The 22,500-nt window shown below is 39.9% G+C and overlaps 3 protein-coding genes across 5 annotated transcripts in view; 2 read left to right on the top strand and 1 right to left on the bottom strand.

Annotated features, from left to right (window-relative positions):
• Positions 1–4,695, top strand: part of LOC115537461 (neuropilin and tolloid-like protein 1) — a 13,944-nt gene extending 9,249 nt beyond the window's left edge. Inside the window, exons 5-6 of one of the 2 annotated variants that reach the window (XM_030349414.1) lie at positions 944–1,018; positions 4,020–4,695. In XM_030349414.1, the coding sequence (XP_030205274.1) occupies positions 944–1,004 (61 nt within the window). In that variant the 3' untranslated portion in view covers positions 1,005–1,018; positions 4,020–4,695. The other variant, XM_030349413.1, reaches the window with a different exon arrangement.
• Positions 4,696–4,758: 63 nt separating this feature from the next.
• timm21 (translocase of inner mitochondrial membrane 21) lies at positions 4,759–8,659 on the top strand. The gene is made up of 6 exons (XM_030349415.1): positions 4,759–5,291; positions 5,382–5,444; positions 5,545–5,642; positions 6,698–6,771; positions 7,402–7,507; positions 8,108–8,659. The coding sequence occupies exons 1-6, from the start codon at positions 5,018–5,020 to the stop codon at positions 8,198–8,200; spliced, it is 708 nt and encodes a 235-aa protein (XP_030205275.1). The 5' UTR covers positions 4,759–5,017; the 3' UTR covers positions 8,201–8,659.
• An 11,933-nt stretch (positions 8,660–20,592) lies between these two features.
• Positions 20,593–22,500, bottom strand: part of and1 (actinodin1) — an 8,935-nt gene continuing 7,027 nt past the window's right edge. For both annotated transcript variants that reach the window (XM_030349497.1, XM_030349498.1), the window contains exon 7: positions 20,593–22,401. In XM_030349497.1, coding sequence (XP_030205357.1) covers positions 21,127–22,401 — 1,275 coding nt within the window. In that variant the 3' untranslated portion in view covers positions 20,593–21,126. The remainder of the gene's footprint in view (positions 22,402–22,500) is intronic.

The following is a 22,500-nucleotide window of genomic DNA, read 5'->3' on the forward strand; positions in this document are numbered from 1 at the left end:
CTTTTGGATTTCGTTTTTGTTGTTGTTGTTGTTTTTTTACTCGTTCTTTGGTTCCCCCCCCCCGGCCCCGCCCTCTGTTTATTACCCATTCATTATTGTGATGTTTGTATTTTCTTTTGTTTGTTTTTTCCCGTTTCAAATTTGGCCGTTTTTTCAGTTTGTCGCTTTTAACCTTTTGCCTTTTTCTCGCTTTCTCTCATAATAACAAACGGTGATATAACACAAAGGGCTATAATATGATGTAAACCTGCCCAGAGGTTGCCTTCTCCACTTCAGATATCATAAACCACATGCTGGGCCAGTCATGGATATATATATATCTATATATATAGATATAGATATATACAGCGTACTTAAACATTTTATAGCTTGCAAGTACACTTCTAGTTATTGAGGTTTGTCAGAGATATGTTATTAAATGTAAATCCGGTCAATGCTGACTCTAAAGTTTCCTATTGACTGTTGATCTAAGGGCTTGTATCGGTGCCTCGTGTTCAGATTTAAATTTAGACTTGGATTTTAACTGCGAGTTTGCAAAATGTTGTCAATGTTGCACCAAATCGCACTCGATTGAATATAGTGTATTTTGGCATGCTTTGGCAAGGTCTTTTTCTGCTATTTTAGCCTTTATCTGCACTTTGTCTAGAAAAAGAATGTGTATGGAATATGATATTACCATATATATGATATATATTTTGGAAGAGAAATACATTATACAATACAACACAATGCGGTTTCTCCGCCCCCGCACTTTGCCCGGATAATACTTGACAAGTGTGCGATTTCCTATGAGTCTGCATGCACTATTCATAATCAGAGGTATCGGAAAACACTATTGATTTCTTGTTTCCTTCTCCTTTTTCTAGTAAAGTAGCACAGTATGCATTCATATCAAAGTTTACAAAGACGTGTGATATTAAACGAAAGAGACATGACATTTCAGGTTCTGCCTCATTGGCTCACTGAGCAAACATGAGTCAGAGTACAACACAACTAGGGTCTAACAGACAATCTCAAGGTAAGCACCCCCTATCCCAGCAATCCACATCCGTACCTGTTCTTGTGTAGTCGTCCTCATTCCCCCATCGAAGCCCGTGTATAGTTTTGGTGTTCTGTACACAAAACAAAAACACAATTTTGCTATGATTTCTGCACTGTTCTTTTTAATTCCAATTTTTTTTTGGTGTGTTTATGTATTTGTTTGCTTGCAGTCACTTTGCCCCCCTGTTGGGCTTTTGGGTTGTTTGAAGTGTTTGTGGTGGTGATGCGGACGTCATGTTCCTCATCTCCTGAGGAACATACGTCGTATCACTCACTGTGTGTCACCATGAGCATGGACATCACCTCTCTCATCTTTGGTTCAATCTGTCGACCGATACTGAATGTTTAATGTGTGCCATTTTCGCCCCAAACCGTTCTACAGTTAAAGTCAAAGTCAAAGTTCATTTTATTGTCAATTAGACCATGCAACAGTGATTACACCGAGCATCGTAATTGCATTTCCCCATTTAACAGGTAGCATTCACACACATGACAGAAGGAAGCGGTTTACCCCCTCGCCACACACACACACTTTTATAAACAACTTATATATAATAAATGTCAAATATGATATAACTCTTATGTAAAAATTAACACTGCTTCCTCACTAAACCATTACTACTATCAGTTCTAATCACAGTCTGTGCTGACAGGCAGACAGGAGTAAGACACTACACTAATTCCACACTTTTACATGCAGCAGAATGTCCTTGTGGCTTTGCATGATATATTATGTGTGTGTTTGGGTTTCATGGTTTGTTTGAATAATTGAGAAGCCCGTTCTTATGACTCTATCGTGTGACACGTTGTGTGAGTTCTTAACGTCAAACCCGTCAGACATCTGCTAAAAGCCTAAACTATGTAAATGTATCTGGAAACATACATCAGCATATTTTATGCTATTGCCCACTTTGAAGCATGTGTGTTTGGCGCAGTCTTATCCTAAGACTAGGGCAGGGAACTCACACAACGTGCTAACCATCATGCAGTGAGCTGTGACAATGTGTTTGTGTCTGTTTTGTGTGCGTCCCCTTATGTCCAACATTATTTTTGCATTGTTTCCATCATGTAGACTTCTTGAGAATAGTGCAATCCTGGATCAATACGAACGGGCGTCAATGAAATATGAAAATATGGAGCGGAAATTTGCACCAGCATGATTCTGATGATGGTGATGAAGGGACACTGGCCAAAAGGATATTGCAAATGAATTAAAGAGCAAGGATGTATGACGAGAACTAGATGAGAAACCTAGTGTTGTGTTAGGGGAAGGAGCATAAACTCTAGAACGGAGCGAATATTGAAACATGGACTTTAGTCAATAACGTAGTTTATAACGTGTGTAGTTGATGGCAGATTGTCAAAGCCAAACTTGAAAGCTATGGATATTTTAAAAGGAATTTGTTTATAAAACAACATTTGGGATAACAAATGTTAAGGTTGATAACAGGATTCAATTGATTAAACAGCTTTGGATTAATCGAGCATGCATTTCTTAAGTTTGTAGCGTACATGATTTGAATGAGATATGATTATCACTTGCATTTTGTCAATTCTTTGGAATATGATGTGTTTAAATGGTAATGACTTCAAATAAATACAGTTTATCACTAACCTCATTCAAATGTAAAATTTTTGGAATAGCCAAAAATGACAATTTTAGTACAATAATACAAGACATAATTGTAGGACATATGCATGCTTTTAATATATTATTTAAACCATTAACAGACTAACATTGAGATGTGATAGCATCAACTACGGTAATAGTTATTTGACAATAACTTAAGCTAATTAAAAATATTCTGATTTAATTGAATTGCATGCTATATATTAACAAATAAAAAGCCAACATACATCAGACCACCCATTTTTATTTTAAACCCCCCTTCAAAAGCCTTAACTATTGAAATATTGTTTTGCATTGTGGTTAAGTTCATACAACTACTAACCACTTCGAAGATGACTTTTTTTTTTTATTCAAACCGACTTTTTTACTTAGACAAATTGAAAGACGGATGATTTTTTGGGATATCTTCTAAGATGGATTTTATGATGCTTTGTTAAAAAAAGACTAAAATAAAAATATATATTATATAAAACTAATAAATAAAGTTTGCCCTTCCTTTTGTTTGTTTATCCACTTCTTTTGAGAGGGTGTGGTACCTGCGTCACGTATCGTTGTTTTCTGGAGCTATTACCTCGCAATCAATCATCAACGCTTGTTATTCATGCTATCAGATTTCAACCTCTGAGAGAATTAGATATTGCTCATATATCAAAATGAATGACCGGATATAAACTAAGATTTAATTGATACTGCAAAGTTGGAAAATTGGGGTCCTAAAGAGGAAAATCCAATTTCGACTATTTTGATAATTGAATAATTTTGTAATTATTTTATCAAGCAGTTTTTATCAAAAGTTACCGTTACTTGCAATAATCGTGTATAATAATTGTAAACATACACACATACACACACACACACACGCACACACACTCCACTTCACTCCACACTTCACTCTGAAGTAAGTTTCATGAAACCTCTATCTGTCTACCTCTATTGATTTGTTTGTTTACCTATCTGTAGTATCGAGATGTATATACAAATATCTATAGTTTATATCTATCTATATTTTCTATATAGACATATGTCTATATATCTATATGTCTATCCATTTATAACTCTCGATGTATGTATTTGTGTTTGTCTCTCTCCCTACACAATATACATCACACAACATTTCAAATGTGTGCGTTGTTTGACATAACTGACACCTTACTTTATTATTATGTGTGCAGTAAACACGCAAACACACACCTCTCGAATATCCACTTATACCAGCACCTCCTCGCTTATTTTGACCTTTCATTTTCACACATGGCGAGGTTTAGAGTTGAATGTTAACAACAGTGGCCACTGGGAGAGATAGGACCTGGGTGCGACTGGAAGTAATGGTGTTTTCATCTCTCTACAGATGCCTCAGACAGATGAATCATTCCTCTGCATCTTACCAAGTCTGACACCTTGCGGGACTAACGTTTGACTCCGCTTGTCCATCTTGAACTGTTGACCTGAGCAAGTTTAATGTAGAGTGTTGTGATGAGGAAAAACGTTTTTGTTTTGTTTTTTCTGTTTATGACATTTCTAGTGTATGATTCTATAATTTATTTTGTATTATTACAAAGGTGCAATTCCTCCAACTGTGCTTGAAAAGTGGCAAGGGGAAGCAAGCCATGGAACACTAACATAATTTCAGACACTGGACTGAAACTCTCTTGTGGGAAAAAAAAAGAAACCTTTAATGTGCATTTGTTAAATGAATAAAAAACATTCAGTTTTTTACTGTATTTTTTTTCATGATTCCATCAAAATATATTTGATCTGCTGAAATCACGTATTTTTGCATTTAAAAGCCCATTTCAGGGTTTATTTTGTCATTTTATTTTATTTGTATTAGTTATTTATTTTAATTTGATCAAAGCATTCAGTTTTACCACACAGACACACACCTGTTGAAAAGAGAATCAGAATGTTACATCCAACCATCACGCCCATTTTATATTATTTAATTTTAAGCCAAGAGCATCTTTCATTATTGATACCATGAAGAAATGCTGGAACGAATGTTTTCAATAAAGTGATATAATGAAGATTTGGACAATGGTTGATGTATGTTCCTATTTCATCGGCCCCATTCTGAACTCCATCTCCCACAATCCCCTCCTGATATGACGTAGAAGGTAAGCGCCACAAAGATTGACAACCACAAGAACGGCGCAAGTTCAGTACAGTCCGGCCCGCATACATGCTTTAAAAAGTGTATGTATTAAAACAAAAAAACGTCCTAGTATGGTCGATCATTTGCAAAAGCTGCATCTACTCCACGATTCGTTGCTGGAAGACAAATCACCTGTTTCCGCTATCCACGGTCCACTCAGAGCTGACTGATCTGCAGGTCAACAGGATAAAGTCATGGTCTACACTTTGATATTTAAAGCTGCACGTCAGCATTTGCAAAGGACAACAACCCAGTGGCTCGTGCAGCCATGGAAGAGCACGCGCACACACCTGGACCTTCTCCAGCAGAGCAGGGTGGCGGGAGCAGGCTGCACCTGGCTGCAGGCACAGAGGCGCGATCTGTCCCTCGACTCCAGCCATAGAAATCAAAGCAGCCCACAGAGAGACAGTGGCAAGGTATCCGTCTCGAGACATCAAGGTGGAGTCAAACCTTCCACTGCGCAGAAAGGTACGCCTGCCAATAAGATTGTTATCTGCATGATTAATGAATAAGTAAAAGTGGTCTTTGAAACTATAACTCTGGCTCTATGTGTTGCAGTCAAGGACGCTGGCAGAGACTTCACGTACCTGATCGTTGTGGTCATTGGGCTTGGAGTGACAGGTGATAACACTCAATTGGGGAACCACGTTTCTATTGAAAAGGCTTTTATACTGGCATTCTCGTACGCCTGTATTGAATGTAAACATGTGGGTTTTTTTAGGGGGACTATTGTATGTCGTGTTCCAGGAGCTGTTCTCTACCAGCAGTCCCAATAAAGTGTATGGAAAAGCTTTTGACAAACTCAAGTCAAACCCAGAGGTAAGACAATCTATGCATTACATTAAACAGACTTTTATCCAAAGCTAATTACAGCAGCAGAGTGCATAGTGCTCCACAACTCATGATATACGCACCAGAAGCTCATATAAGGAGTTGTGTGTGTGTGTGTGTGTGTTTGTGTGTGTGTGTGTGTGTGTGTGTGTGTGTGTGTGTGTGTGTGTGTGTGTGCGCGAATAGCAGTTCAGCCCCATTTGTGCAGAAGTGCCATCCAAAACCACTGCAGAGCTCGATGTCCTTTCGGAAATCGATAAAAGAAATCACTTAAAATATTCAGCAACCTCATTAAAGCACCGGCTGAAATAAAGGAGAGGCTTAACAAAGTATATAGCCGGTTCCCCTGACATGTACATGTCAGCCCATGTACTAATAAAACAATTTTTAATTATACGGCTTAGCAAGGCCAGGCACCTCGGTTTGAGAGGTGGATATTGCGACTGCAAACCAAAAGTATGAATCATGTTTAATAATGTTAGCGCTGTTCTGAAGAGTAGGCTATGAGGCCGGACAGTTTGGGTGAGCTCACAGATCGCATATCCCCAAAGGACTGTGATATGGTTTAGTGCATTTAGTGTGCGTCCTAAATCAAGCCACAAACACATCCGGTAACACGCACACGCATCAAAAAAACCACACACACATATCTACAGCCAGGTCACATTGAAACATCAGTCAACCGTCCCAGGGCTTTGTCGCCACCGTCCTGAAACTTGATGGAACCGTATCCGTGGTTGTGTTCTGACCGATGAATCCCTGATGTTGTGCATACCTAAGAAAGAATACTGAATACGAGGATTTTGGTGAATGCAACAACTGTTCTTAAAATGCTTGTCTGAACAATATTTAGACAAAATCCGTGTGTAATGTCTACAACAAAATACGACTATAATTAATTTGATGTTCCCAAAGGGAAGCAGTGTTAAGGTTTATTGGAGAGACTAATCGTATTATTCATGTGTCTTTAATCATAGATCTGTTTGGATGATTGTCTGTGCCGTGCTCTCATGTATGCGTCCGTCCATTCCTTCCTTCTGTAGGTGATTGGTGCATTCGGGGAGCCAATTAAATGCTACGGGGAGACGACCCGGCGGCAGAGGAGACAACATGTCAGGTAGAGGCGGCAGCCGGTTCATTTATAATCTGTGTTCCTGCTTTGGACGAGGAAAAGGCAAAGTTAGGCAGGCTATTCACTGCATATTTTATATCTTGTTGAGATGTTGACACCAAGTTACCTCATCGAAAAACATATTTGCAGTAAACTTTTGATTGGAAAGCTGGGTGAATGGTGTCCTAATTGTTGACCTAGTTTGCAATTTTTCCAGTATTCCAGTTTGTATTTTTCTACATTCAACACATGATCTTACCGCTAAACACCCCTGGGTCCTCTCTCTTTAATTGCGATACGTGTAGCAGAGTGAGAGTGTTTCAGTATTTCTGATCATTTAATAATTAATATCAGATGGTTCTTTATATTAAGGAAAGAAAATTAAGCGATTTTGTGAGTTCACTCTCCACTTCGTCATGGATACAAGATGAATCCACTCAATCCATTCTCTCCCAGGCGTTATCTATCCATAGGGCTTGAGATAATGCATCTGGCCCTTATATTTGTAGAGCTATTCATGATTTAGTCCTTTCCTGGCGCAAGAAAGACTCGTTAAACAAGCGCTTCCATTCATAGTAGCGGTGACAAGAGTATGTGCTTCACCACGGACGTTAACTGACTCTCTCTCCTCTCCAGTCACTCTGAGTACCTGAAGGACGGACTGAAGCACATGAGACTCAAGTTTTATATCGAGGGATCAGAGCCAGGCGTCAAAGGAACCGTTCATTCAGAATCCAAAGAGGTTTGTACTTTGTAGCCGTTGTTGTTTAAAGGGGCCTACAGACCGCCCAGACCAATTGCCAACTGCCCTTATCCAACCACTCCGTTGCCTTGACAAGTGGCATTGAAACACACCACGAAGATTACTGCCAAATACACAGTAGCGTCTGCGCCTGCGCGAGATGCAATAAGTCCTAAACATCGGTTGCCGCTAGTCCACCCCTCCCACACACTGCTCTGGTTCGCTGGTTAACCAATCAGAGCATCCAATGGCTCCAAACCTCAGACCGCCAACTCTCTCAGATTTGAAAAGACACTGTCCGCGTGGTTCCAAAAGCTTCCAACACACCGAACTGATTTGTTCCCGAACTCGTCAGTCTCCACAAACGTTTCAGATGGCCCGAGGTTGGGCCAATGCGTTCCAAGCTTTATAGACGTGGCAAACTCATGTCGTTTAACGGTAAATTCCCATTAGCTTCCACTTGCAAATACAACCCAACTACTGATTTTGTACTACGGGTTAAATAATTCCTAGTCTTTTGAAATATGCAACATCGTGCTAATGTTCCTCAAGAGACGACTCTGTTTCTATCGTCATCTCATCTCTTTTGTCCTCTTACAGAATATTGAAACGGGTAAGTACGAGTTCCGGTACATCTTTGTGGACGTGGACGCCTACCCAAGACGCACCATCGTCGTGGAGGATAACCGATGACGTGGAAACGACCGTTGGAATGTAACGCGTGCTATCGGAACGTTCTCCACTAAAGACACGCAGGGTTCTGTGTGCATATTCAGATTGAAAGAATCTCTAATGGAGAACTGTGTTGATTTTGTAAATGCTATGAGTCTCATTGATGTTCAGCCTCGTCCATTACGTTTTATAAAGTATTCGTACAAATTAATTGGGAAATGTTAGCACCTTTTGTGTACTAAATCTTTATGTTGGTCTAAATAAATTGAATGTGTGATTGTGTTAATGAATTCTTAACTTATACTTTGTTATGAGGTAAATGATTCTAATAATATGGCACTAGAGCTAGGCCACGCCCCCAGCTCTCCTAAAATCCCAGCCTGAAGTGGCTCATCTGACACTACAGGCTAACTGCTGTGCTATGTGATCACAGGTGGGTTGTTTTAGAATGGCTTCAATAAATAGGATTCTACACCTGTTTGCTCTGAATCACCGTCTTATTTTAGTAAAAGGGGCACCGTTTCCGACCTCGAGTCGTACCCTTTTATTGCTCGCATAAATCTGCTCCCTCACACACCCTGGTGGGCAGCTCAGGAACTGCTGCTGGTTTTATTTCCATTACACGATTGCTAGAGACAGTGAAGGACTGGACTAGCCTGGCGATGTCATACTCATAATTCTAGTCAGAATATTAGTCTGAGACCGAACCATTGGGCTGTGATTATAGGGCGGAACCAAGAAGGAAAATGCCTCTTCGCTCAATTGGATAGACCTAAAACCAATATGAGCAACGTAGTATGTGACGTATGTTGTGCGAAGCACAGCTATTCTCAAACTAACTCAACTGAGCGCACGTTCGAAGAAGTAGAAAAACAAGATGGACATAAACGATTTATGCCGGTTTTGTAAAAATAATTTAAGGATACACGGACAAATTGGCAAGACGGTCAGCATTTTTGAGAAAAAAAAGTAAAAGCGCTGAGCGCTCTTTCGTGACGTGGTTGATTACGTTAATGTGTATCATCTGTCCATCAACGTATAAAGCCCGCCCTTACAATTTGATTGGTCAGATCACTTTTTGATCTGACCAAATACCTCCCAACGAGCTCAATTCCAGACTGAATCTCCAGACCAAATATTTTGTGGGCGGAGTTCAGGCTGGTATCCAGGCTAGGACTGGACGGTCTGTCATTCGGAGTAGGGTCCAGCTGTAGCCCCGGAGAATAATAACACCCTGGCGTGACAACAACCCTGGCGCGACGGAAGTACTCTGGCGTGACGGAAGTGATTTATTTTTTAAACTTTTTTTTACACACCGCTTAATTGGATACCAAAGATGAACCATGGAAGTAAGTGTGACTGCCGATATGCTTAATATAGCCTATTGAGTAATATTCATGTAAAAGTCGTGCCGTGGTGTATTTACTTTTCGCTAAAATGAATATAATAATACTGCGCCCTTTGACAGAATACAAATAATGTATTGTATAGGCTTAATATTGATTTGACTGTTTGATTATTTTGACAGTGAGTTGGAGCTGATGGCAGTCAGCATGAAGAAGCTATATCTTTAAGCTTCTGTAGATTATTTGTTAAATTAATTGTGAGGAAACTTTGGTGTGGTTATTCTTCAATGTATATTTATATCAAATTATGATGATATACTTTACAAAAAATTATATTTTTTTATTTCTATGTTATGTTAATTCAAGCGATAAATATGTTTATTTGTCTATAAAAAAACACTAACACTGTCGTTTTTTATTGGTTGTCATGACAAAAACATAAGGGGTAACACTAGTTTTTTATTGGTCGTCATGAAAAAAAACATAAGGGGTAACACTGTTGTCTTTGTCAAATAAAATATAAGGGGTAACACTGTCGTATTTTATTGGTCGTCATGAAAAAATTGTCCTTGTCAAATAAAATATAAGGGGTCACACTGTTGTTTTTCATCAGTCATCATGGGGAAAAAACCTAAGGGGTAACACTGTCGTTTTTATCAAATGAAACATAAAGGGTAACACTGTCGCTTTTTATTGGTGGTCATGAAAAAAAATATAAGGGGTAACACTGTCGTTTTTTATTGGTCATCATGAAAAAAAACACAAGGGGTAACTCTGTTGTTTTTTATTGGTCGTCATGATAAAAAACATAAGGGGTAACACTGTTGTTTTTTATTGGTCGTCTCGAAAAAAAACATAAGGGGTAACACTGTCGTTTTTTATTGGTCGTCATGAAATAAACATTAGGGGTAACACTGTTGATATTTATAAAATAAAACATAGGGGGTAACACCGTTGTTTTTCTTTGGTCGTCATGAAAAAAAACACAAGGGATAACACTGTCGTTTTTAATTGGTCGTCATGAAAAAAAACACCGTTGTTTTTTATTGGTCGTCATGAAAAAAAGCATAAGGGGTAACCCTGCTCTTTTATATTGGTCGTCATGAAAAAAAACATAAGGGGTAACACTGTTTTTTTTTATTGGTCGTCATGAAAAAAAACATAAGGGGTAACTGTCGTTTTTTATCGGCCGTCATGAAATAAACATAAGGGGTAACACTGTCGATATTTATAAAATGAAACATAAGGGGTAACACTGTCGTTTTTTATCGGCCGTCATCAAAAAAAACATAAGGGGTAACACTGTCGTTTTTTATCGGCCGTCATCAAAAAAAACATAAGGGGTAACACTGTCGTTTTTTATCAAAAAAAACATAAGGGGTAACACTGTCGTTTTTATCGAATAAATAATAAGATGTGACACTGTCGTTTATTATGAAAGATTGGGCGGTTTAGCTCAGTAGGTAGAGCAGTTGTCTTGAAACTGAGAGGTTGGTTGTTCGATCCCCAGCTCCTCCTAGCTGGGAGATTATAGTATAATTAAACACACACTGTTGTTTTTTATTCCAAGTCATCAAATAAAACTGTCGTTTTTTATCGGCCATCATGGAAAAAAACATAAGGGGTAACATTGTTGATTTTTATCGGCCGTCATCAAAAAAAACATAAGGGGTAACACTGTCGTTTTTTATCGGCCGTCATCAAAAAAAACATAAGGGGTAACACTGTCGTTTTTTATCAAAAAAAACATAAGGGGTAACACTGTCGTTTTTTATGGGCCGTCATCGAATAAATAATAAGATGTGACACTGTCGTTTTTTATCAAAAAAAACATAAGGGGTAACACTGTCGTTTTTAATCGGCCGTCATCAAAAAAAACATAAGGGGTAACACTGTCGTTTTTCATCAGCCGTCATCAAAAAAAACATAAGGGGTAACACTGTCGTTTTTTATCAAAAAAAACATAAGGGGTAACACTGTCGTTTTTTATCGGCCGTCATCAAAAAAAACATAAGGGGTAACCCTGTCGTTTTTCATCAGCCGTCATCAAAAAAAACATAAGGGGTAACACTGTCGTTTTTTATCAAAAAAAACAAAAGGGGTAACACTGTCGTTTTTTATCGGCCGTCATCAAAAAAAACATAAGGGGTAACACTGTCGTTTTTCATCAGCCGTCATCAAAAAAAACATAAGGGGTAACACTGTCGTTTTTTATCAAAAAAAACAAAAGGGGTAACACTGTCGTTTTTTATCGGCCGTCATCAAAAAAGACATAAGGGGTAACACTGTTGTTTTTTATCAAAAAAAACATAAGGGGTAACACTGTCGTTTTTTATCGGCCGTCATCAAAAAAAACATAAGGGGTAACACTGTCGATATTTATAAAATGAAACATAGGGGGTAACACCGTTGTTTTTTATCGGCCGTCATCAAAAAAAACATAAGGGGTAACACTGTCGTTTTTTATCAAAAAAAACAAAAGGGGTAACACTGTCGTTTTTTATCGGTCGTCATGAAAAAAAACACAAGGGGTAACACTGTCGTTTTTTATCGGCCGTCATCAAAAAAAACATAAGGGGTAACACTGTCGTTTTTTATCGGCCGTCATCAAAAAAAACATAAGGGGTAACACTGTCGTTTTTTATGGGCCGTCATCGAATAAATAATAAGATGTGACACTGTCGTTTTGTATGCAAAATTGGGCGGCTTAGCTCAGTAGGTAGAGCAGTTGTCTTGAAACTGAGAGGTTGGTTGTTCGATCCCCAGCTCCTCATAGCTGGGAGATTATAGTATAATTAAACACACACTGTTTTTTTTTATTCCAAGTCATCAAATAAAACTGTCGTTTTTTATCGGCCATAATGAAAAAAAACATAAGGGGTAACACTGTTGATTTTTATCGGCCGTCATCAAAAAAAACATAAGGGGTAACACTGTCGTTTTTTATCAAAAAAAACATAAGGGGTAACACTGTCGTTTTTTATCAAAAAAAACATAAGGGGTAACACTGTCGTTTTTTATCAGCCGTCATCAAAAAAAACATAAGGGGTAACACTGTCGTTTTTTATCGGCCGTCATCAAAAAAAACATAAGGGGTAACACGGTCGTTTTTTATCAGCCGTCATCAAAAAAACATAAGGGGTAACACTGTCGTTTTTTATCAAAAAAAACATAAGGGGTAACACTGTCGTTTTTTATCGGCCGTCATCAAAAAAAACATAAGGGGTAACACTGTCGTTTTTTATCGGCCGTCATCAAAAAAAACATAAGGGGTAACATTGTCGTTTTTTATCGGCCGTCATCAAAAAAAACATAAGGGGTAACCCTGTCGTTTTTCATCAGCCGTCATCAAAAAAAACATAAGGGGTAACACTGTCGTTTTTTATCAAAAAAAACAAAAGGGGTAACACTGTCGTTTTTTATCGGCCGTCATCAAAAAAAACATAAGGGGTAACACTGTCGTTTTTCATCAGCCGTCATCAAAAAAAACATAAGGGGTAACACTGTCGTTTTTTATCAAAAAAAACAAAAGGGGTAACACTGTCGTTTTTTATCGGCCGTCATCATAAAAAACATAAGGGGTAACACTGTTGTTTTTTATCAAAAAAAACATAAGGGGTAACACTGTCGTTTTTTATCGGCCGTCATCAAAAAAAACATAAGGGGTAACACTGTCGTTTTTTATCGGCCGTCATCAAAAAAAACATAAGGGGTAACACTGTCGTTTTTTATCAAAAAAAACATAAGGGGTAACACTGTCGTTTTTTATCGGCCGTCATCAAAAAAAACATAAGGGGTAACACTGTCGATATTTATAAAATGAAACATAGGGGGTAACACCGTTGTTTTTCTTTGGTCGTCATGAAAAAAAACACAAGGGGTAACACTGTCGTTTTTTATCGGCCGTCATCAAAAAAAACATAAGGGGTAACACTGTCGTTTTTTATCGGCCGTCATCAAAAAAAACATAAGGGGTAACACTGTCGTTTTTTATGGGCCGTCATCGAATAAATAATAAGATGTGACACTGTCGTTTTGTATGCAAAATTGGGCGGCTTAGCTCAGTAGGTAGAGCAGTTGTCTTGAAACTGAGAGGTTGGTTGTTCGATCCCCAGCTCCTCATAGCTGGGAGATTATAGTATAATTAAACACACACTGTTTTTTTTTATTCCAAGTCATCAAATAAAACTGTCGTTTTTTATCGGCCATAATGAAAAAAAACATAAGGGGTAACACTGTTGATTTTTATCGGCCGTCATCAAAAAAAAAATAAGGGGTAACACTGTCGTTTTTTATCAAAAAAAACATAAGGGGTAACACTGTCGTTTTTTATCAAAAAAAACATAAGGGGTAACACTGTCGTTTTTTATCAGCCGTCATCAAAAAAAACATAAGGGGTAACACTGTCGTTTTTTATCGGCCGTCATCAAAAAAAACATAAGGGGTAACACGGTCGTTTTTTATCAGCCGTCATCAAAAAAACATAAGGGGTAACACTGTCGTTTTTTATCAAAAAAAACATAAGGGGTAACACTGTCGTTTTTTATCGGCCGTCATCAAAAAAAACATAAGGGGTAACACTGTCGTTTTTTATCGGCCGTCATCAAAAAAAACATAAGGGGTAACATTGTCGTTTTTTATCGGCCGTCATCAAAAAAAACATAAGGGGTAACCCTGTCGTTTTTCATCAGCCGTCATCAAAAAAAACATAAGGGGTAACACTGTCGTTTTTTATCAAAAAAAACAAAAGGGGTAACACTGTCGTTTTTTATCGGCCGTCATCAAAAAAAACATAAGGGGTAACACTGTCGTTTTTCATCAGCCGTCATCAAAAAAAACATAAGGGGTAACACTGTCGTTTTTTATCAAAAAAAACAAAAGGGGTAACACTGTCGTTTTTTATCGGCCGTCATCATAAAAAACATAAGGGGTAACACTGTTGTTTTTTATCAAAAAAAACATAAGGGGTAACACTGTCGTTTTTTATCGGCCGTCATCAAAAAAAACATAAGGGGTAACACTGTCGTTTTTTATCGGCCGTCATCAAAAAAAACATAAGGGGTAACACTGTCGTTTTTTATCAAAAAAAACATAAGGGGTAACACTGTCGTTTTTTATCGGCCGTCATCAAAAAAAACATAAGGGGTAACACTGTCGATATTTATAAAATGAAACATAGGGGGTAACACCGTTGTTTTTCTTTGGTCGTCATGAAAAAAAACACAAGGGGTAACACTGTCGTTTTTTATCGGCCGTCATCAAAAAAAACATAAGGGGTAACACTGTCGTTTTTTATCGGCCGTCATCAAAAAAAACATAAGGGGTAACACTGTCGTTTTTTATGGGCCGTCATCGAATAAATAATAAGATGTGACACTGTCGTTTTGTATGCAAAATTGGGCGGCTTAGCTCAGTAGGTAGAGCAGTTGTCTTGAAACTGAGAGGTTGGTTGTTCGATCCCCAGCTCCTCATAGCTGGGAGATTATAGTATAATTAAACACACACTGTTTTTTTTTATTCCAAGTCATCAAATAAAACTGTCGTTTTTTATCGGCCATAATGAAAAAAAACATAAGGGGTAACACTGTTGATTTTTATCGGCCGTCATCAAAAAAAACATAAGGGGTAACACTGTCGTTTTTTATCAAAAAAAACATAAGGGGTAACACTGTCGTTTTTTATCAAAAAAAACATAAGGGGTAACACTGTCGTTTTTTATCAGCCGTCATCAAAAAAAACATAAGGGGTAACACTGTCGTTTTTTATCGGCCGTCATCAAAAAAAACATAAGGGGTAACACGGTCGTTTTTTATCAGCCGTCATCAAAAAAACATAAGGGGTAACACTGTCGTTTTTTATCAAAAAAAACATAAGGGGTAACACTGTCGTTTTTTATCGGCCGTCATCAAAAAAAACATAAGGGGTAACACTGTCGTTTTTTATCGGCCGTCATCAAAAAAAACATAAGGGGTAACATTGTCGTTTTTTATCGGCCGTCATCAAAAAAAACATAAGGGGTAACCCTGTCGTTTTTCATCAGCCGTCATCAAAAAAAACATAAGGGGTAACACTGTCGTTTTTTATCAAAAAAAACAAAAGGGGTAACACTGTCGTTTTTTATCGGCCGTCATCAAAAAAAACATAAGGGGTAACACTGTCGTTTTTCATCAGCCGTCATCAAAAAAAACATAAGGGGTAACACTGTCGTTTTTTATCAAAAAAAACAAAAGGGGTAACACTGTCGTTTTTTATCGGCCGTCATCATAAAAAACATAAGGGGTAACACTGTTGTTTTTTATCAAAAAAAACATAAGGGGTAACACTGTCGTTTTTTATCGGCCGTCATCAAAAAAAACATAAGGGGTAACACTGTCGTTTTTTATCGGCCGTCATCAAAAAAAACATAAGGGGTAACACTGTCGTTTTTTATCAAAAAAAACATAAGGGGTAACACTGTCGTTTTTTATCGGCCGTCATCAAAAAAAACATAAGGGGTAACACTGTCGATATTTATAAAATGAAACATAGGGGGTAACACCGTTGTTTTTCTTTGGTCGTCATGAAAAAAAACACAAGGGGTAACACTGTCGTTTTTTATCGGCCGTCATCAAAAAAAACATAAGGGGTAACACTGTCGTTTTTTATCGGCCGTCATCAAAAAAAACATAAGGGGTAACACTGTCGTTTTTTATGGGCCGTCATCGAATAAATAATAAGATGTGACACTGTCGTTTTGTATGCAAAATTGGGCGGCTTAGCTCAGTAGGTAGAGCAGTTGTCTTGAAACTGAGAGGTTGGTTGTTCGATCCCCAGCTCCTCATAGCTGGGAGATTATAGTATAATTAAACACACACTGTTTTTTTTTATTCCAAGTCATCAAATAAAACTGTCGTTTTTTATCGGCCATAATGAAAAAAAACATAAGGGGTAACACTGTTGATTTTTATCGGCCGTCATCAAAAAAAACATAAGGGGTAACACTGTCGTTTTTTATCAAAAAAAACATAAGGGGTAACACTGTCGTTTTTTATCAAAAAAAACATAAGGGGTAACACTGTCGTTTTTTATCAGCCGTCATCAAAAAAAACATAAGGGGTAACACTGTCGTTTTTTATCGGCCGTCATCAAAAAAAACATAAGGGGTAACACGGTCGTTTTTTATCAGCCGTCATCAAAAAAACATAAGGGGTAACACTGTAGTTTTTTATCAAAAAAAACATAAGGGGTAACACTGTCGTTTTTTATCGGCCGTCATCAAAAAAAACATAAGGGGTAACACTGTCGTTTTTTATCAAAAAAAACATAAGGGGTAACACTGTCGTTTTTTATCAAAAAAAACATAAGGGGTAACACTGTCGTTTTTTATCAGCCGTCATCAAAAAAAACATAAGGGGTAACACTGTCGTTTTTTATCGGCCGTCATCAAAAAAAACATAAGGGGTAACACGGTCGTTTTTTATCAGCCGTCATCAAAAAAACATAAGGGGTAACACTGTCGTTTTTTATCAAAATAAACATAAGGGGTAACACTGTCGTTTTTTATCAAAAAAAACATAAGGGGTAACACTGTCGTTTTTTATCGGCCGTCATCAAAAAAAACATAAGGGGTAACACTGTCGTTTTTTATCGGCCATCATGAAAAAAAACATAACACTGATTTTTATCGGCCGTCATCAAAAAAAACATAAGGGGTAACACTGTCGTTTTTTATCGGCCGTCATCAAAAAAAACATAAGGGGTAACACTGTTGTTTTTTATCAAAAAAAAACATAAGGGGTAACACTGTCGTTTTTTATCGGCCGTCATCAAAAAAAACATAAGGGGTAACACTGTCGTTTTTTATGGGCCGTCATCGAATAAATAATAAGATGTGACACTGTCGTTTTTTATCAAAAAAAACATAAGGGGTAACACTGTCGTTTTTTATCGGCCGTCATCAAAAAAAACATAAGGGGTAACACTGTCGTTTTTCATCAGCCGTCATCAAAAAAAACATAAGGGGTAACACTGTCGTTTTTTATCAAAAAAAACGAAAGGGGAAACACTGTCGTTTTTTATCGGCCGTCATCAAAAAAAACATAAGGGGTAACACTGTCGTTTTTCATCAGCCGTCATCAAAAAAAACATAAGGGGTAACACTGTCGTTTTTTATCAAAAAAAACGAAAGGGGAAACACTGTCGTTTTTTATCGGCCGTCATCAAAAAAAACATAAGGGGTAACACTGTCGTTTTTCATCAGCCGTCATCAAAAAAAACATAAGGGGTAACACTGTCGTTTTTTATCAAAAAAAACAAAAGGGGTAACACTGTCGTTTTTTATCGGCCGTCATCAAAAAAAACATAAGGGGTAACACTGTCGTTTTTCATCAGCCGTCATCAAAAAAAACATAAGGGGTAACACTGTCGTTTTTTATCAAAAAAAACGAAAGGGGAAACACTGTCGTTTTTTATCGGCCGTCATCAAAAAAAACATAAGGGGTAACACTGTCGTTTTTCATCAGCCGTCATCAAAAAAAACATAAGGGGTAACACTGTCGTTTTTTATCAAAAAAAACAAAAGGGGTAACACTGTCGTTTTTTATCGGCCGTCATCAAAAAAAACATAAGGGGTAACACTGTTGTTTTTTATCAAAAAAAACATAAGGGGTAACACTGTCGTTTTTTATCGGCCGTCATCAAAAAAAACATAAGGGGTAACACTGTCGTTTTTTATCGGCCGTCATCAAAAAAAACATAAGGGGTAACACTGTCGTTTTTTATCAAAAAAAACATAAGGGGTAACACTGTCGTTTTTTATCAAAAAAAACATAAGGGGTAACACTGTCGTTTTTTATCAAAAAAAACATAAGGGGTAACACTGTCGTTTTTTATCAGCCGTCATCAAAAAAAACATAAGGGGTAACACTGTCGTTTTTTATCAAAAAAAACATAAGGGGTAACACTGTCGTTTTTTATCAGCCGTCATCAAAAAAAACATAAGGGGTAACACTGTCGTTTTTTATCGGCCGTCATCAAAAAAAACATAAGGGGTAACACGGTCGTTTTTTATCAGCCGTCATCAAAAAAACATAAGGGGTAACACTGTCGTTTTTTATCAAAAAAAACATAAGGGGTAACACTGTCGTTTTTTATCGGCCGTCATCAAAAAAAACATAAGGGGTAACACTGTCGTTTTTTATCGGCCGTCATCAAAAAAAACATAAGGGGTAACACTGTCGTTTTTTATCAAAAAAAAAAGTAAGGGGTAACACTGTCGTTTTTTATCGGCCGTCATCAAAAAAAACATAAGGGGTAACACTGTCGTTTTTTATCAAAAAAAACATAAGGGGTAACACTGTCGTTTTTTATCGGCCGTCATCAAAAAAAACATAAGGGGTAACACTGTCGTTTTTTATCAAAAAAAACATAAGGGGTAACACTGTCGTTTTTTATCGGCCCTCATGAAATAAACATAAGGGGTAACACTGTCGATATTTATAAAATGAAACATAGGGGGTAACACCATTGTTTTTCTTTGGTCGTCATAAAAAAACACAAGGGGTAACACTGTCGTTTTTAATTGGTCGTCAGGAAATAAAACATGAGGGGTAACACTGTTGTTTTTTATTGGTCGTAATGAAAAAAAACATAAGGGGTAACTGTCGTTTTTTATTGGTCGTCATGAAAAAAAACATAAGGGGTAACTGTCGTTTTTTATCAAAAAAAACATAAGGGGTAACACTGTCGTTTTTTATCGGCCGTCATCAAAAAAAACATAAGGGGTAACACTGTTGTTTTATATTGGTCGTCATGAATAAAAACATAAGCGGTAACACTAGTTTTTATTGGTCGTCATAAAAAAAAAGATAAGGGGTAACACTGTTGTCTTTGTCAAATAAAATATAAGGGGTAAGTTCTTTTTTTTAAGAAAAAAGTTTTAAGGGCCCTTGTTTTTTTAAACATTTGTATCGTTAAATACTCGAGTGACTAGAAACCAAATACTTACATTTAAATGCAAAACTTAAATCGCCATTCTCCGCCATCTCCATTGATTGAATGCGCAATGAATCTTGGGAGGGATACGTTGGGCCGTGAAGGATACAGCCGATGCATCCTTTAAATCCGGGAAAGGAAGGCTGCATTCGTAGGCCGCATTTGAATGACCCTTGGAATTGGGACAAATGGTTGGCGCGTTGCTGTGACGCAATCGGCGTCGACGCATCCTTCGAAGGATGTGTCCTACGAATTGGGACACAGCCATCTCTATCTCTATCAGCCATCCACTATCAAGCATCTATGGTGTTAAGTTAGCCATCTGTCTCTAAACCCCTAATCATGCTACATTATAGGAAACGAACAGTATTTATACCAGATATGAGTGTCTATATACTACACTCATGGTTGCCCTTAATATTTACATCGTTCTACATTATTTTGTAGCCTTATTCAATGAGATGTTTAAAAAGTGCATTGTTTGAAATTGAAATACAACAAATCTGCCTGTATTTTTAATTTTATTATTGGTTTACAAAAGTTCTATGAAGCAGGACTTCTGGGAATTTCCAAACCGAATCAGACCGCGTCTGCGTATAGGGGGTTGTTGGAAGTTGAAAGTTGGAAGATACCAGAGTCTTCTGAGGTTACTATGAGTATGAAATATGAATCGAGGAATTAAGCGACAGAAGGGAGGAGCGGAGAAAAAGAGAGCGAAATCCAGGAAATTACTGTTGGCTGACGGTGAAAAATGCGCGAAACTGACCGATTCGTTTTTTAAGCCGCTGTGTGCAGCTTCAGCTAGTAGCACCATAGCACTAATGTTCAAGACACTGAACAAACAGACCAGTGCGTGTTATTTCCGTGCATGTGAAGTTATATCTGTGTGTTGCGGGCACGCGCGTGCGTGCGCGTCCCCATGTGGGCCGCTGGTGGGTGAAAATGCCAGGGCCGTTTTTTAATCCCTGTCCGTCAGGGGCTAGAGATTGCATTCATCCATCCATCAATGGATGAATTCATCCATCCATCAATCAATTATGTGTGAAAAAGATCTTGCAACAAGGCGCAGCATCCGCATGAAATGAGAAGGAAAACCATTGTCTAAAGCTTTTATTAAAACATTCAAAGTGGAAAAAAACAATACAAACAAAACATCTTTAAGTAATTCCATCATCGATCTATAACTACAAACACTTTTTTTACTGAAAAGTGGAAAAGTGAAGCTGAGGGTGATTGCGGGCTTACTGTATATTCCAGCGGAGGAAGAAGAATGAGTTTGAAGAGTCTTCAGACGACAGGCGTATGTACATGTATGCAGGCCTGTCAGTTGCATTTGAGTGATGTGTACACATTCATGTTTGTATGTTCTTGAGTGTTCATTTCTGTTTAGCACCGAATGCTTGCATCTGTTTGCTTGTTGCATACGATGTATTGAGTACGACGTAGCGGTGTGTGTTTCGCTCAGACTCCCTAGTCTACCCACTCTTCCGCTGTGTCCCAAATCCGGTCAGACTGGACGCCGATAGACGCATCCAATCCATGAGGCTTTCGTCAGGCACATGCTAAGCTACAGTACGTACGGGACTGCATGTGCTTTTGTGTCCAATCCTTTAAAACTATCGTGTTTGTTTATTTCTGGCGGTAGTCGTCTGCGTATGCCCGGTGGTCTCCGCGGTCGGCAAACTGGTCGCCGTAGCCCCTCAACATGTCCTGGAAGTTGGGCATGCCCTGGGGGGCCTGCTGCTGGGGGTAGGGCATGTAGGGCTCCTCCTGCCCGCTCTGGTAGGGCTCCAGCTCGCTCTCTGTCGCCCCCTGGCGGTAGCTCTCCTCCTCCTCCTCCGCGTGCTGCGTGGCCTCCGGCTGGGCCTCAGGCTCCGCCTCCGGCCGCGGCTCGTAGCGGCGCAGTCGGCAGTCCCGGTCGTACTCCGGGTCGCAGTCGGGGTTGCTGGGCTCCATGACGCCGTTACGGGAGCCGTCGGCGTTGAGGTGGGGCTCGTAGGGCTCGGCCGGGTGAGGGCGGGGCCCGGGGCCGGCGCGCGGCTCGGCGGCCTTCACCGCGTAGCACTCGCGGTCGTAGCCAATGTAGCAGTCGTAGCCCTCCCTGGTCTTCCCAGGGGGCCCCAGGGGGTGCTGCTGCTGCTCCGGCTGGGCGGGGGCGCTCTGCCGGGCGCCGTACGGGCCCTGGGCGCGGCGAGACGCCTCGCGGAGAGCGGCGAAGGGGTCGTTAGCGTCGGCCTCCGGGGCGGCGGCGGCGGCGCCCGTGCGCGGGGCGTGGGGGTCGTTGGACTGGGCTCGAGACATGAGCTTGCGCAGCATGGCGTAGGGGTCGTTAGCCGGGGGCTCGGTGGGGGCCTGGCCGCGGTACATCGCGTACGGGTCGTTGTCTTGCGCGGAAGCCTGGCGGTACATGGCATAGGGGTCGTTCTCTTGTGAGGCAGCGCTAGCTTGGCGGTACATGGCGTAGGGGTCGTTAGCCGGGGCCTGGGTCGGGGCCTGGCCGCGGTACATGGCGTACGGGTCGTTGTCTTGGGCGCTAGCCTGACGGTACATAGCATAAGGGTCGTTAGCCTGAGGGGACGCCCGGCGGTACATGGCGTAGGGGTCGTTAGCCTGCGCCGCGGCGGCCTGGCCGCTAGCCTGACGGTACGCGGCGTACGGGTCGGGGGCTCTGTTGGCGTGCGCGTGGGCGAAGGCGTCCCTGAACACGGCGTAGGGGTCGCTGCGCTGCTCCGCCGGGGCGGCGCGGATGGCGGCGGCGGCGGCGGCGTCCTCCTGCTGCTCAGCCCCGTACTTCTCCGGCGGGCTGGCGAACTTGGTGGCGGTGAGGGGGTTGCAGCCCTCCTCCGTCAGTGGGTTGCAGGACCCAGGGCCGGCGCGGGCGGGGGGGTTGGGGGCACGGGGCGCCTGGATGGGACAGGACCGCAGGAAGGGTTAGCCGCGAGGACGGCGACGAGCTAATGAGTTAGCGATCGATAAACGCAATCAACAGAGGCAAACACATTA

Source organism: Gadus morhua, chromosome 23 (genome assembly GCF_902167405.1).
Source record: "Gadus morhua chromosome 23, gadMor3.0, whole genome shotgun sequence".
NCBI lineage: Eukaryota > Metazoa > Chordata > Actinopteri > Gadiformes > Gadidae > Gadus > Gadus morhua.